We start from the raw sequence: 14,330 nt of genomic DNA, 5'->3' as shown, positions 1-14,330 counted from the left end.
CTTATTCCTAAGGAATGTGCACTGTATAAATTAGGTAATCGTATTATAAATCCTAAGGACCTTGTTTTTAAAATTAATCTAGTTCTTTTGGATACTTAATTTGAGACCCTAAAAGATTATTTCATTTCGTGGGCAGTATTTTGTGAAACTCAGCCCTTGGAAGTTGTCTCTAAGCTGGGCAAACTCTAGCAGAGAGTGAGGAGATTGCTGATGGAAAGCTGTCTCTCCAGAAGGGATCATTCTCACTCTAAGGGACTCAGTGGCAAAACTCACTTTCTATAAGCTCGATAACTACCTTTTTTCTTTAACCTGAGAAGAAAGATTGTGCTTACTGAGGAGACAGAGAGTGCAAGTAATAGACAATTTTAGAACTCTAGCATTAGAAAATCTGCAATGTGGCCATCTTTGCAAATGGTCATAATCCATAGTTAGCACAGTGATTCTTATAGACTACCTTTTTATTTAACATTTGATACACATGCAGGAAGTCTGCATACTTTCTGCTTTAATTTCTATTTCTGTTGTGCCAAACTAGCCAAGCCTAACATCGGCCCTCCCCCAAAATAAGGCTTTTACATTTTACCTTGGTCGACAGAAGCTTTGTCAGATACATTTCTTTCACTTTGAATTTTTGCTTTCCTTTGTGACCTGCTCCTTTCACATCTTTGTTTGCTTCAGAGTCCGGTAAAATCTATCATGAAGAGATTAGAGAGATTATACAGATACAGATACAAATACAGCTCAGTATTAAATCTACCACTTAACAGTGTAATGACTGAACTCACCAAATGACAGTGTTCATCCGAGTAGTCCACATCTAAACAACAGAAAGCAGAGAGCAAACAGGCATTAACGAAATGCACAGCTACAAGCTTGTGAATTCTGCTGGGCTCTGGGCTGTGCAGTGGGGTGCATGTCAGGATGCCAAGCAAGCAGGCTTGGTGTTACCCTTTCCTGCCTGCAGTGTGGGGGAAGCCTCTGAGAAACGCACAGGTCCTGGCTCACCTCCCCAGTGCCAGCCTGTAGCTTGGACCACTAAGCTAGGGCATCATCTGCTGCTGCTGGAGTAAGCTGGCAGCAAATCACAGCTCCTCGGAAAGGAGGATGACAGACAGCAGAGGAGATGATTGCATTGGTTTAGTGTCTGTTAAGACTACTCAGCACAGGTGGGCTGAGGTCTTGAAGGCAACGGCTGAGAACGGACAACCCTGTTCTTGCCAAGGGAGAGAGCAATGCCATCCCAGTGACTTGCACCTCAAGGACACATCTCTCCTAACTTTAGATGTCCACTTTGACGATGAGGTGAATCATACACTAGGAGTGTCTTTTTCTCCCCAGGGTCTAACCGAAAGTCCACCTCCCCTGAGGCACTGGCTGGGTTGGAGCAACTTGCATCACAGGGGTACGAGATGAACTGACCACCTTGTAAGCACTCTTTAACTCCTGCCCTGCTGGTGAGACAGCCAAGTCAAAGCTTTCAGAAACACAGTCAAGAGAATAAGGAAAATTCCAAAACTGTGGTTTTTTTGGTATGCCTGTCTCTGGACAGCGCACCTCTGTGCCCGTGATACACAACGCCAGACGCCAGACCAGGGCATGTTCCCTCTGTTGGTCTCACCAGTCAGTGCTTTGTGTCACCCGGGCTTCCCTGCCGTCATTTCCTGCCTATGAGTGTGCATCTTTAAGCACATTCACTTGCCAAGGACTCTAAGTCCTTCTGTCCTCCTTTCCTGTGCCTTCTTCCCTCCTCCTAGGCCCACTGTGCCTGCTCCAGGCCAAGAGTCAGGCAAATGAAGAGCAAATGTTGCTCTTCATTTGGCTCAGCTATATCAAAGTGCCAATTTTTCTGACCTCCTTTGACCAAGATACAGCCTGTCATAGCTCAGCTGTCTGCATTCCCAGCCCATTACCCATGTAAGATTAAATAGACTGCAGTTCCTTTGTTACCTGATTGGGTATTTGTCTTCTTTTTAAAGACTTTTATGGTTGCTCCGTTTGAAATCTGAAAGTGAAAAACAAACATAGCTTGCTGAAACAAGTGTCTAGAATTCATGAAACCCTCAGTTTCATTTCCTCTGTCCTTAAGTTGATGGCAGCACAGGAGCATGCCAGCTCGTTCTGTTCTCAGCACAGTGTGCAGGGGTCTCAGCAGGTAGCCAGGTCTGGGCTTTCAGGCACCTGCAGTTTGTTAGCCTTACCTGGCAAGGTGGGAAGGCAGTGCTTCTGACAACCCAGCCCTTAAGGCCTTTCCTTTTCTTTGATTTTTCTGGTTCAGCCTCATCTGGATATTTTCATTTTCACCTACTGCTTTGTTCTGCTTCTTGCACCCATCTTTCTACAGATTGACCAGGCTGAATTCCCTGGCTCCAATGCAGGAAGGTGAAACACAGAGGAGAACACAGGAATGATTTCTCTTCTGGTCCCATTTCTTCCAGCTCAGTCCATTCCAGCGCTTTCTCCCCATGCCCTACAGAGGGGCCATGTTGAGGGTCTAGCTTGGTCCTCCCAAGAACTATTTTCAAACTTCAGTTCCCAAAGGAAGCAAAATATTTACAGCCCCGGCGACTGTAAGGTCAAGATCCACATCTAGCCGCCTTGGGATTTCTAGGAAGAATCTTCTCCCCTCCTTTCCTCAATTTATAGTGCTGCCAGTAGAGTAACTATTATCTTTAAAAGAAACCGGCAAGTCATGCTTTTATTGTCAAAGAGTAACTCAAAAACAGCTCCCACTGAGAACTACACCAGTGCTCTGCTGTCAAATGTTGGGTCTTGCCAAGTGCTAGTGTACTTCCTCTGTAATTACAAAAACAACTGGCCAGTTCTAGGAAAGGATCTCTGCCAGAATAATTTAAGTGTTTTTTATACCTTGGCAGCCAGCCCGGTGTGAGAAACCAGTTTAAACATTAAGATACTCTATCAAAAGCTGTGTCTTGCGCCAAGAAATCTGCACTTACTTACACTTGCTCCTAGAAAGTAAATGTAATCTATTTTATAAATATGATTTTTTGCAGGGTTTCCATTTATCATACAGTGTTTCATAGCTCTTTCAGATAACACAGAGCACTTTTTAAAACCACGCTACAAGTGGGAATATGCTCTGAGGCTAGCTTGTGAGGTGACACAAACACCCAGAGAGAACAAGAGTCCTCCTACTTGGCCCTGAAGATAGGTAAACAGGAACAGGGCTACCCAGCAGCTTACTCCCTCCCAGAGTGGCATGAACAATGCCTCTCCAAGAAGCAGGAGAGCAGCTCAATGCTGAAATGTGTCAGCTCCTGTCCTGAGGGAGATGGGCACAGCTCGGAGGGAGAACTGTGCTCCCCTCCAGGAACCAGAGGCATTGTGCAGTGCAGCCGTGATCCAAGCCCTCACTTTGGGTTTTATTTCTGGGACAAATGTTGCTTTTAGCACTGAGTAGAACATGCTTTCCTTTCTTTATCATTACTGCACTAGCCATACTTGCTGTTTCTTTCAGATCCATTAAAAAAAAAAGCTTATTTTTGGGTCCTGCTGGCTAAATCACTTTTCATGGTGCTGCTCCCATGGGCATCTTCACTTTGTCAGGTGCACTACTGAGGGGGACAAACAGGGAGAGGGGAGATCTGTTCAGATCCATACAACGCGGACTACAGCTGCTTTGCAAAACAGAAGATGTAGTAGTGTAGCTCTACACCTCTTCCTCGTTCTCCAGGCCTCCTGTCCTCCCTATAATCCAGTTCTGGTCACACATTCAGATCACACATTCAGATTTGCTCTCTGGGGCTGTGCCTGCTCCTGGAATGTATGATGCTGCTACAGGTTGAGAGATTTGAGATCTGTGACTGGACAGCAGATCTAAGAGCGGTTCTCTAGCTTTCTTCTTGCATGGGAAATAGGACATCACGATAATCAGGAACTTTCTTGTCAAGGCTTGTGGTTATTCTCATGCGAACAATAGCTCAGACTTCATAAATAGTCACATCAATAACGCCGCTAGGAGCGAAAAATTAGAGCGAAAGGGCACATAAATCAGAGACGCATGAAAGTCTAATAAGAGTACAATGGATTTTTCTTCCTTCAGAAACACCACACAAAAATGCAAACATCCCCAACTCGCACATTTTAAAAATCAGTGTAGAAACTAAGTCTGCTTTTTCAAGAGTGGTTGGTGATTCTGAGACCTTTACAACACAACCCTTGTGCTCCAGTATCTTAAAAAGATTTGACAGTACTTCCCAGTTTCAAAAATCTGGTTACTTTCTAGCAATTAAGGCTGGCAAACAAACAAACAAACAAAAATCCAGGCTTGCCACAAAACTCTAGGCACTGTTGAAATCTAAGCTGGAATTCCTCAGGCAACGTGACTACCCTCACACCGTGTATGCAATGTTCCCTTTTCTTGCTAACTAGATACCTTTACGTTCCTTTTTGCATTAATATGCATACAGAAAATAAACTAGATGATATGCTAATGGCTGATACTTGCCACTAAGCCACTGCCTAAACTGCTGCTAAACTTCTGCCTAAAATGTACGTTATTTTGTCAGTGTCAGAAAAAGTGAACTAAAATATCTAGCAGAGATACCCGGCACAATTTCCATAAGGCAGCTGCTCAGCTATAATTAGTGTAGTTACAGCTTTGCAAAAACAACTGAACCTCCAACCTAACTTGCATCTGCCTGCAGAAACCTCAGATGAAAACAAGGGCTGGGACAAAGATATCCAGGGATGACAGTGACCAACTGGAGCAGACTCATTTGCCATGAGCTACGGCACCCATGAGCCGTGGCATGCCACGAGCTCAGGAAGTGCAAACAGCTGCCAGGTAAAATTAGGGAGCACTTGCAATAGCTGCCTGCAGTAAGGAGAGCAGGCACATTGGCCAGAAATTCAAATATCTAATCAGATTCAAATCCACATTGACCATTGCTGCATAGATTCTGACTGCAACACTACAATGTCCTAATTTGTACAAAATCATTACAAGTGGAGTGAAGTCCCACGCTAATCTATAGACAAGATTCAAGAGAAGCACAGGAAAAGCTGTATTTAACACACTGGACGGTGACTCAGGACATCTGGGTTCACTGCTGCCTCCCCGGGAGGTAAGGAGAGCAACAAAACGCCTACAGAAATCTGAAAATGACTCCAAATGAGCTTGCTCCAGATATATGCAGCCTTGTGCTGTGCCCAAGCTACAAAGAGTCCTGCTAGGAGTCCTTGTTCCTCTCTGTGGATGGCACTTGCTCATGCAGACAGCAATGTGCTCAGGGCTGGCTTAGGTTTCTCAGCACCGTAACTGCATTGTGTGACACAGACCTATGCTCATCAGCAAAACTTCTAAAGAAATAAAAACTGATTATCGTGTTGAGAGCCGGACTTTCAAATTCAACAACAAGGTATGAAAAAAACTCAGTAAAAGCACTCAGAATACTAACTTCATTTCCAAAATCTATCTGTAAGCACCAAAATGCGAGCTACCATATCACGTGAAGCCAATCATCTGCTGCACATCTTACCCCAGCCTCTCACCCTCTATTCTGACTAGTGTCAGCGGAAACTCCTTAGACAGGCAGTGCTGCTTACGATGCTTTTGCAACGTGCTACACCCAGAAGGACTCTGCCACCAGCTGCGGCCCTGTCTGTTGCAATGATGGACAGATTATTGTGGCATTGAAAAGGACTGGTTTACAGGTGCAATTGGAAGTGGAAGAGAAAAATTAGGGTGCAAGTGGTGCCAGCTGATGGAAGCAGAAACAGAGAGAAAAAGGGAAGCTCTCAAAAGAAAAGCAAGCAAATTCATCAGTCGTTTTTATTCTGACTCTCAGTGAGCTTTCACAAGTATCACATCCACCTGCTCAGATAATCAAAATATGAGGTGGGAAGAGGTAAACAGTTGCTCATGGTGCAACAAAAACTCAGCAGCAGAGACTAGAAAAGACTCAAGGCAATGTTCATAGTTGGAAATCAGATGCTCTTTTAACTGAAATGCTCAACTGAAGAGACAGTTTACCTGGTATGCCTGAACCAAGCAACCCTGCAACAAGCAAACCTCTGAAAAGTAACAGAAAACATATGACTCATTAGCAAGGAAGTTGTGTCACATTTCTTTCCTTCTGTTGATGATGCTCAGCTATCTGTTCAAGATTTTGATCAATCAAGATACTTCTGTGCAGAGAGCATTTGGGAGTTGGGAGAAACTGCTTCTTGATTCATTGGTATGGCTTCTGTGCTTACCTCGTAATGACCGATGGTATTTAGCTTCCTTATCCCATCCTCCATCACCTCTGAGGAACCATCAATATCTAATAATTCTCTTTGGTGCTCCTCAGACACAAGTTCTGCAGTACGACAGCAAGAGAAAACAATTACATCCTAATGGCATTCTCACTGTACAGATGTTTGTAAAGAAAAGCAACACATAATTATATTTGGACCAGTGGCTCCCAACTGAGCTCTGTTTCTCTCTATCCTTGTGTGAGCTCACGTGGGAGTGGTTTTGCACTCCTGCACTACAGATTCCTTTCCTGAGGTGACAACCTGCATGGCTTCCATTACTGCAGGCTGCTGGTGCTTTACTTTGTGTTGGTCAGGGCAGAGTTTTTGGAGGTGTTTTACCTAATTTAGCTATTCTGTAGCACAAGCGTGCCCTGGTGTTATGGCCACGTTGGAACTAGAAGAAAGGTTTCACAAGCCACTTCTAAGAGATCACCAAAATGAGCTGCACAAGACCGACACAGTATTTGTGAACGGTGGTCAGGCACTGGTGGTGGGTATAACCATCAGATATGAGAGTAAATTATCATCACTTGCCAACATAGCGTCTAAGAAGGTGAGGAAATATCAACATCTTACGGAGCAAGTCTGGGAGGTGACAAATGCCAACAATGTCGAGTTTGTTTGATTTCCTATTGGAGCACCTGGGAAGTGGTATGGTGGCAGGCTTTTCTCTGACCTTGAGCTTTTGGAAACCCAACAGGAAAAGGTGGCTTGACTCATCTGCTCAAATGGCCTTATTTACATCTGTAGATATTGTACATATCTTTGTGAGTAACATGCAAACTATTACAGAAACCTAATCTGACTGTAAATAAACTATATTTATTGGGTTCTTCTGATCAAGGGAAACGTAGGCCTCTTGGAAGGAAGGGCAGTGGGAGGGACAGCAAGTAGGGACTAAAGTACTTGGTAATCATGATGTGTCATGTTACCCACTGACAAAATTTATCATCCAGCTGTACTCAGGTGGACAGGCCACCTTACTTAACCCAGAAGAGGAACATGTAAATTATATGTGTTCAATAAATAACATATGTTTGTTAACTGCATGCTGAAGTCCTTGCAGATGTAGTTCCAATGTTCTAACTGATGGCATAAATGATGTAGTATCTCCCCAGAAATTCCTTACAAAAGCTATGTTCTGCCTAAATGCTAAAAAAAAACATCAAAGCTGAGGTAGGAATTCCTAAAAAGAAAACCCCATGGACAGACCAGTGAACTCCATGAGAATATAACACAGTGACACTCTCTTACCAAGACCAATTTCATCCAGCTGAAGACCATAGAGAAAGCCATTCTTATTAAGGAAAGCCTGAAGGCTCTTCTCCTTGGCTTGGCCTATGGTGTCGCAGTCCAGAACATTAACTTGGATAGTTTGACAGGCATCTCCACTCTCATTTTCTGAGATTTTTTCAAAGATAATGTTCACTGTCTGGGGAAAGAAACACGTTATTCTGACTTACAGGGAAGACCTGGCATGGGAAACCTACAAACTCCTGACAGCAAACCTGAGACATTATCAGCATATTTATTATTAAAGCTATTTTGAATAAAGATTATTTGAAGGAATTATACAATGAAGCAGTTAGAACTCCCGTGTCTGAAGAATCAAAGATATACAGCTATATATTTCCAAAAGTGCATTTTGTATTCTGCTTTTATGCATCTATTTCAGTGAATTACAAAAAAAAAAAAAAAAAGACAAGAGACCATGAAAAATTACAATGCATGTTCTAAAAAAAGCAGATCTTTTATTTAAAATGAATGCCTTAAAAGCAAAACTGTAAGCTACTAGAGATCTGATAAGGTTGCTAAGTAAGTCGCCATGGTAAGCCTGACTGATTTTGAGTGGATAGGAAGCAGTGTTAAAATGCATATTTACACCAGCAGATTATGCCGAGTACCTTGTATCATACAGAAAAAAAAAACGCCTCCCCTGGAGATGTCAGAGTCTGTCTGCATAAAGCCATGTCTCTAGAGGCAGCAGAGATGGGGCTGCTGCAGAAGCAGTGGAAAGGGAAAGCCTGTTGCAGCAGACAGCACCCAAAGTGGTCCAGATCTGCACAGAAAAGTGTGATTTATTCTGCTAGTTATTACTCCAGGTCAAACATCCACCCAACCTGTCCAGTTACAACAGCCCTGCCCTTTAGCTCACAGCCACTACTCTTGGCTGGGACACAGCTCATCTGCTGGGCTGCACACAAAGGCAAGTATGGGCTAGAGGGAGGTGCCAATGAGACTGGGTGACCATCTCCAGGGAACGTTTTTAGTCACGTCGTATTTCTGGTCAGGTCAGGCAGATCAACCACTTCCAAAAGGCAGGGAAAAGGGATGAGCACAGGATTGCTAATCCCGAGTGATAACAGCACTCATTTCCAGTGCCGCAGCCTGCTCCTTGCAGAGACATCACTGTTCAGCTACATGGATACAGACATTCTGCTGCAGATGTCTTGCGACAGAATTAAAACAAACGTTTAAGTTGTCAGCACTTGACTGCAAGTGGCATAGGAAAATCTACATATTCGAACCATTCTGGCTGTTGGACATTTCTGGTATAATACATATCTTTTGACTGAAATGTGAGCACTGCAGGTGTGACTCAGTGAAGGAGTGATTGTTAAAAGAGGAAGCAACTAAATTTTTTTTTTTTTCCCTGCTGTCATGTGAAGGAGAGAACTTCTGTCCAGGTTGCTGCAGGGGCAACTTTTCTCTCTTCTTAGAAAAATGGGCAGTTATTAATAGTTGTAGAATGCTATTTTCTGCTTTATTACCCAGCAAGAATGGAAATTATGACACAGTGGTGGTGAAAAAAAGTAGTCCAATGAGACATAAATTAACTTTACTGTTTCTACAGAAGCCAAAGGAGCAAAACAGGTTTGCAAAACTATGAAAATCAGGATTTAACAAAGACTAGGATGTAACTGAAGTAACGGAGAATAAGTTAGTCAGGACACTGAGATGTTTAATTGTGAGGAAAATGAGTCCATGGAAAGGACAGACGGAACAGAAGAGGAGGAGATGCAGGAATGGTGCCTGCAGAAGGAGAAGCAGACTGGATGTCATGCCTCGGGTTGGGATTTCATGCGGAAAATTAGTAAAAAATATATTGGCACAGGAATGAGGGAGTCATGCTTGGTTAGGCCCACAGACCCACTGAACAGACAACAGTCCTGTCCTTGACTTTGACTGCCCTGAGGTCATGGTCTCGTAGGATAAAAATGTGGACAGTGACTAACTGTATTTTGTCTTTGAAAAACTCATTTTAATCAAAGTCTTTGTCTCTTCCAGTCTCTGAACTGATCTTTCAGGAGTAGTTACTCACTCTTTAACTGTTGCTGATTTGTCTTTACATCTTTGGAAGCATTCCTTCCTTTAGTTGATCCTTTCCTCCTAACATTATTCCTACACTGCAATATTCATGTTTCTGCATCACCTTCATTTCCTCTTCCTTTCAGACTGTCAAGAGAAACTTTTTCTCTGCTGCATTTCCTTTCAGCACATGGTCTCACACAGATTACACATAAATGTGCAGCCTCTTCAGTTATTAGCATGTGAGAGTCCTCCCATCCCCGCTCAACTCATTGTAGGATAACAGGACAGTGAAAAGAGAGTAGTAGTCCGTTATGTAGGTGGAATGCAAGTCATCTATGGACTCCTTAATCAAAAATATCCACAATGTGAGGATAATAACAACAACTTATGACTCAAAGAAGTGGTCAGATGGGAAGAAATATTTAAATGCATAAAAGTCTGTAAACCAAGACAGCCATACAGGTTTGCTGATATGATTTCCTGCAGAAGTTAATCTTAAGTGATGAAGCAATTGATGGGGAGCTAGGAAAGCCAATTATTATTATGTCTTCCCTCTGTAGCTGAAGTTTTCATAAATCAGATGCAACCTGTCTGACAGCACAATCCCTGGCTTTAGAAACGATTAATCAGAAGCTGACAGTCACAGTCACTGCATTTAGACACAAAGTGTAGAACTGGAGAAAGAATCAGAAATGAGTGTAAAATTATGAAAGCCCTTTTATGATCAGCTCTGAAGGTCAGAAAACATTTAAGAGAAATCACAGGAAGACACATGGTAGTCACAAGGAAACATCATCAGGCCTTTTTTTAAGCTCTCACTTTGCAAAGGAAACAAAAATACAAGTTAACTTAGGGAAAGATTCAGGAAGAAATTACAGGACATGTGGTTCAACCTAGTAATATCTAGAGTTGAGATCTCATGCACTAGAAATTAGTGGTTAGCAACACAAAGTCACAGTGCTCTTCAGCAAAGGCTTAACGCAGGTTGCAAGAATTGTTAAAGGCTACTTAAGGAGAAGGCGGCAAGTGTCTGCAACTACTTGTATAGAAACTGGCTTGGAACCTAGCTAAAAGACAGGAACAAATTTTAAAAACATTTTTTCACTCATGCAGTGACAGTAATAACGGCATTTGCAGACAATGTTTACAGATTTTTTTTTTAGATTTGTAGTTTTCTTGAAAATGAATTTCAAACAATGATTATTTAGTAAAGCTATTAATAACCATAGCAGATAATAAATGAGATGTGGTTTAACAAAGAAATGTGATAATACCAGATTTCCTTAAAAGAAAAGAATTCAAGGGCTCTTATTCATTACCCTGTTCTCTATTCAGTTATGCATCTGAACAAAGCATATTTCCATTTATCAGACAGACTGAAAAAAACAAGAAAAACTTGTGATTGGTAAAAGTTAGAGAATTATGTAAAGGAGACAGCCCCATGACACACAGCACAACTAAACTGCCTTAAACCCACACCTCTGTCTCCCAGACTACAAAAAGCAATAAACAGGAAAAATCGGATTGATTGTATGATCCTTCTGTAGCAGCCAGAAGTTACCCATGAAGAGGTTATAAAAAGCTAACAAATTGGCATAGAAAATGATACAGGCATTAAATTTAGGCTAGATGGGCATGGGCGCTATGCAAAGCAAGGGTTGTACTCTTGATGCTACAATATGGTACTCAATCTGTATGTAATTCAGAAGACTCTCCTGTAGCCAACATCTGCACTGCTCGCTCCCTAGCAAGGGCTGCTGCGTCCTTTTCTGCTGACGAAAATCCCCATATGTCAGATGCTTTTAATAGCTTCCTTATCTCTCACAAAGTGTGCCTAATAATACCACAACCATGGCATCTTACTAGGAAATTGGGTTCCCTGCCTCTGCTTTACTCCCTTACAGCCCTCCCACTCCTTTTAACACCCTTCTTTTAACTCGTAAGGCAGTTGAACACTTTAAACAACCTTCCATCACGTGGCTTTGCTTCACTTTCAATAAAAGGCTGTTGGCTGAACAGGTGAATCAGATCATTTCTTCCCATCTAAAAATGCAAATTCATTTCAGCAAAGAATTTGACAGCCCAAATGCCTTTTTTAAAATAAGCAGTGATCATTTGAAAGAAGTTTGTAGCTCTTAAATGCCCAAGCATCAAGTCTACAACATGAAGAAGTCTCCCCTGATTTTCCATAGGAGATATTCCACAGAGAATTTCTCCCACACCAGGCTGGCATTGTGTAGCTTTTCTATTTAAAATGAAATGCCTCAGTGAAATGCTAACACTCAGCTGTGCACCCTGCTTCTTCATCAGCCCCGGAGGAAATTATCCACCAAGGGGTGCAGCTGCTTGTCTGCCTGTGAGAAAGCAGGCTTGCTTCCTTAGCCTGCGAAAAGGCTCCATGACACATTCAAGTCTCTTTCAAGGCAGTTTTATTTCTCAGTATTCAAATATAAGCACAGCATGAAACCACACAGCTCCTCAGCTCATACTGGACCAGTGCTTTCAGAAACATCTTTCCTTCAATTCCTGTGCTTGAGTATTTACTTCAGCAGCCTATCTCTGTTCAATATCTGACCCCTTCCAGCAGAGAGGGGTAACAGTAGGGGGCTGGCTGGTCCCAAGGTCAGTGGCCTTTTAAAAAAGACATGGGGGCCGGCCAAGGGACAGCTCTAATACAATTCAAAACCAACATGTTTCTTAGTTCTCTTTCTTTCTTGTTACAAATGGCCTGAATTTTAGGAAGTATCTCCCATCCTTCCTTCTTTCTCTATGCCCAGCACTTCTTCCTTCTCCTGCCCCAAGAGTTTATCTGCATAGTGATATGTTTAGGAGAAGACCTGTAGAGCTACCCCTGATTTTTAGGAGCCTGTCTGTATCCTGCTTTTATTGGTTTGGAACTTAAGTCCCAATCCTGAAAGGAGAGATTCGGATGCAGAGTGCCTACACCTTTGATTGTGCTCTGCCACTGATTTGAGAATTGAACTCCCTACCAGATACCAGTCTGTGTCCTCAAGTGCCTACACACCTGAAAAATCTGGACACTGAGTGTCTGCAGATGTGCTTCAGTATCTATCGTCCTCTTTTTGTCTATGCTTTTATACTTTGCTCTGGACAGGTAAGCTTTAATGTACTGCTATTGTGGGGCTGTGGAAAGGGACAAAATAAAATACCAACAGAATACTGCAAGATTCAGAATGTAATTGCAGTGAGAAAATGTGCAAATGCATTTGAAAACTCAGCTCAGAACTTACTCCTTTTAGAAAACAAAACCTGCAATCCTTTAGGCAGAAATTTTCTTCCAACGAAAGGAGAAAATACTTGGTTCCCTGTTTGTGTGCTCACAAGTCCTGCATGTCATTGCAGTGCTTGTGAAGTGGTGTTAGTGACAGAAGAAAAGCTGACTCTTTCCACTTTAGTATCCTGTTAAATGCTATTCTTGAAGAGAAAGCTTGCACAGCTGGCCTGCTTCCCCAGCCCAGAAAGCCTCACTGTTCCACCTAAATCTCTTTCACAGCACAGTTTTAGTTTCCAGTGTAAATCTTAGACAAAACACCAAACAAAACTGTTTCCCTGTCCAGCCAGAGCTACAGTCCTTGGGCTCCATCTCTCTAATTTTACTGCAGGATCCTCTCTCCTTTTCTGGAGACTTTTAAAGGGAACATTCAGCCACCTCTCAACTAGTCCAATAAACTGCTGGACCTCAGTGGGGAAAGGTGACTTATTAACCCTGTAACAGTATCATTATCCCCTATTTAAAAGCAGGAACACAAAGGCAGCAAATAACGTTTGAGAAAGGCTATCTGCTCTCTCACTTCCTCATCCATCTGCAAACAGCCTTCCCACTGATAGAGTCCTTCCAACCACTTCCCCTCTCTCCACTGCAGGCTGCCCATAAGACCCTATCAGCAACTGCATGCCTAGATGTAGCACTGGGAAAAGTATTTAAGGCAGTGTTCAGCAGTTTCAGAGTCAGCTGTCCCCCCAAGGTGCTCTCAATTTAAATTTGTGCTATAAATAAGAAAAGTCAATCAATTCCACAAGACCAGCTGTTCCTGCGCAGTCTACTAGTAACAGGCATATTGAGCTTGCTTGAAAATTGTTGCTCTGCATAACTACTGGGTTTTGTATCCTATGGCTATATATAGCAATCTATTTAAACTTACCCTGGAGCCCAAACGCATGCCAGAATGCAGCGCACAAACAAGGAAAACCAAAGACACGGCATTATGTGTTTAATTTTTAGTCACAAACTTCCTTTCTAAATGCACACAGTGGTAACTTAGCTTGAAGTACCTTCAAATGAACCTTCCAACAACAGCTTTGTAAACAGCTCTGAGAAGATTTGACTATAACGTTGTCAATCCAAGAGCTTGCAGCAGAAAATAACAATTCAGAAATGTTTCACAGAAAGGCGGTCATTTCAGTGAGCTTCCTACACGACGCAGTGAGCTGAGTCCAACAGATTGCTGACCAGCCAAAATTTCCAGGGTCATGTAGACTACTCCAGTATCTGGCATCTTAGGACCTCCAGGTTCTTGCTGCACAGACCTGGAAGCTCCAGCCCTACCTGAGGCTCAGGATATGGGCTCTGAAAAAGGCCTGATTTCTCCTCCAAAGCCACCAGCACTTGCAGCGTCCCTGCTATGACAGTTGCTGCCCTGGCAGTTTCTGCTCCCATGATCTGAAGCCCACTATTCAGTCACACTTTTCACACTCCTAAGTATGTCTGGTAACTCCGATAAGAATCCAGGAGGTAAGAA

At 42.7% G+C, this 14,330-nt stretch overlaps 1 protein-coding gene across 2 annotated transcripts in view; it reads right to left on the bottom strand.

The window, feature by feature from the left end:
• The window catches only part of LOC104638873 (plexin-C1), a 72,926-nt gene that overhangs the window by 8,188 nt on the left and 50,408 nt on the right, over positions 1-14,330 (bottom strand). For both annotated transcript variants that reach the window (XM_075748758.1, XM_075748766.1), the window contains exons 22-26: positions 7,513-7,690; positions 6,217-6,320; positions 1,948-2,002; positions 786-817; positions 584-691 (exon numbers count right to left, since the gene is read on the bottom strand). In XM_075748758.1, the coding sequence (XP_075604873.1) occupies positions 584-691; positions 786-817; positions 1,948-2,002; positions 6,217-6,320; positions 7,513-7,690 (477 nt within the window). The remainder of the gene's footprint in view (positions 1-583; positions 692-785; positions 818-1,947; positions 2,003-6,216; positions 6,321-7,512; positions 7,691-14,330) is intronic.

The sequence above is a fragment of the Balearica regulorum genome, chromosome 1, assembly GCF_011004875.1.
Source record: "Balearica regulorum gibbericeps isolate bBalReg1 chromosome 1, bBalReg1.pri, whole genome shotgun sequence".
Taxonomy (NCBI): domain Eukaryota; kingdom Metazoa; phylum Chordata; class Aves; order Gruiformes; family Gruidae; genus Balearica; species Balearica regulorum.
The sequence above is the reverse complement of the archived record's forward strand: the minus strand, read 5'-3'. Positions and strand labels throughout refer to the sequence as shown.